This window comes from Seriola lalandi, unplaced genomic scaffold, assembly GCF_002814215.2.
Source record: "Seriola lalandi dorsalis isolate HSWRI2012SDOR001 ecotype SW California unplaced genomic scaffold, Sedor1 jcf7180002054231, whole genome shotgun sequence".
Lineage (NCBI taxonomy): Eukaryota > Metazoa > Chordata > Actinopteri > Carangiformes > Carangidae > Seriola > Seriola lalandi.
This window is the reverse complement of record NW_019524784.1, coordinates 9,746-10,926: the sequence shown is the minus strand read 5'-3', so window position 1 is coordinate 10,926 and position 1,181 is coordinate 9,746. Positions and strand designations below refer to the sequence as shown.

Below are 1,181 nucleotides of genomic sequence, written 5' to 3'. Positions count from 1 at the left end.
CTCAGTCTCCTGCTCTGACCTTTGACCTCAGTCTTCTTCTCTGATCTCTGACCTCAGTCTCCTGCTCTGACCTCAGTCTTCTTCTCTGACCTTTGACCTCAGGTTGACACTGTTCCATATTGTGATGAATAAATACTAAGTGAGCACGTACAGCTCCTGTGATTCCTCCACCATGGTGCTAGCTGACCTCACAGGGTCCAGACTGACACCATTGATGTGAGGGCAGCTGACAGCCAGCTGAGGATTCATCTGATTGGCTAAATGATGTGAATGTATGAGCCCTGTGTCCAGGCTCCGTCTGACAGGTCACATGTTCACTGAGTGAGGATGAGGCTTTTCTCTAAGTGTGTGGAGGCTCATGTTGAGGCTGCAGCAGTGAGACAGTGGAGGTTCTCTCATCAGGTGAAGCTATATAATGTTATATTCACCTCATCAATACAGAACAGCTTATCAGGTTCTTCATTGATAACTGTATTGGTTCTTCTTATTATCTTTAGAAATATTACAACAGCAATGTTTGCAGCAGCAGAGTCACTGTATATAAACCCAGTTATATCTCTATGGAAACACACACACACTACATACCTGTGTACTTCATCCTTTTATACACTGTGACACCGGGAACAAGAACAGCAGCCGTCAGAAGCAGGACAGCTGAGAGAACCCAGGGCCAGAGAGGAGGACGATCTGTAGTCGACACAAACAACAACATGACATTAAAGGGACAGTTCTGGTTATTTGATGTTTTATGATGTAGGTGAAATGTAGCTGCAGGTAGAAGCAGCACTCCCCTTCGGCCGCAGCTGCAGCTCAGCTGACTGGATCAGAAGGCGGAGTAATACAGTGCACTCCATAGGTGCACTTGAGCGTAAGAATACGGTAGTTCAGCGGTTGAAAAAACATAGTACCAAAGGAAAGTGCTGTTGATGTGATGTGGGGGCTGCTGAACAGCAAAAATACTGTCAAAACCTCCTGTAGTAAATCATGGTTTATTACATTTGTTTTACATTTCCATCATCATAAAATCAGTCTATAATAGTGCCGTGTTCAAAACAAAACTCTTCAAGTTTTCTTCTTAACAATATTCATTGAGTTCATGTGATAAAACGAAGAAATGTTAATTCTGTTTAAATGTTTTTCAAAAAAGTATCAATAAGAGAAACGTTGAAGTACCTGATCAA

The 1,181-nt window shown here is 42.7% G+C and overlaps 1 protein-coding gene across 1 annotated transcript in view; it reads right to left on the bottom strand.

The window, feature by feature from the left end:
- Nucleotides 1-585: 585 nt before the first annotated feature.
- Nucleotides 586-1,181, bottom strand: part of LOC147819215 (uncharacterized) — a gene marked incomplete at its 3' end in the record, with an annotated part of 4,210 nt that continues 3,614 nt past the window's right edge. Inside the window, exon 3 of the mRNA XM_087173457.1 lies at nt 586-687. Coding sequence (XP_087029583.1) covers nt 586-687 — 102 coding nt within the window. The remainder of the gene's footprint in view (nt 688-1,181) is intronic.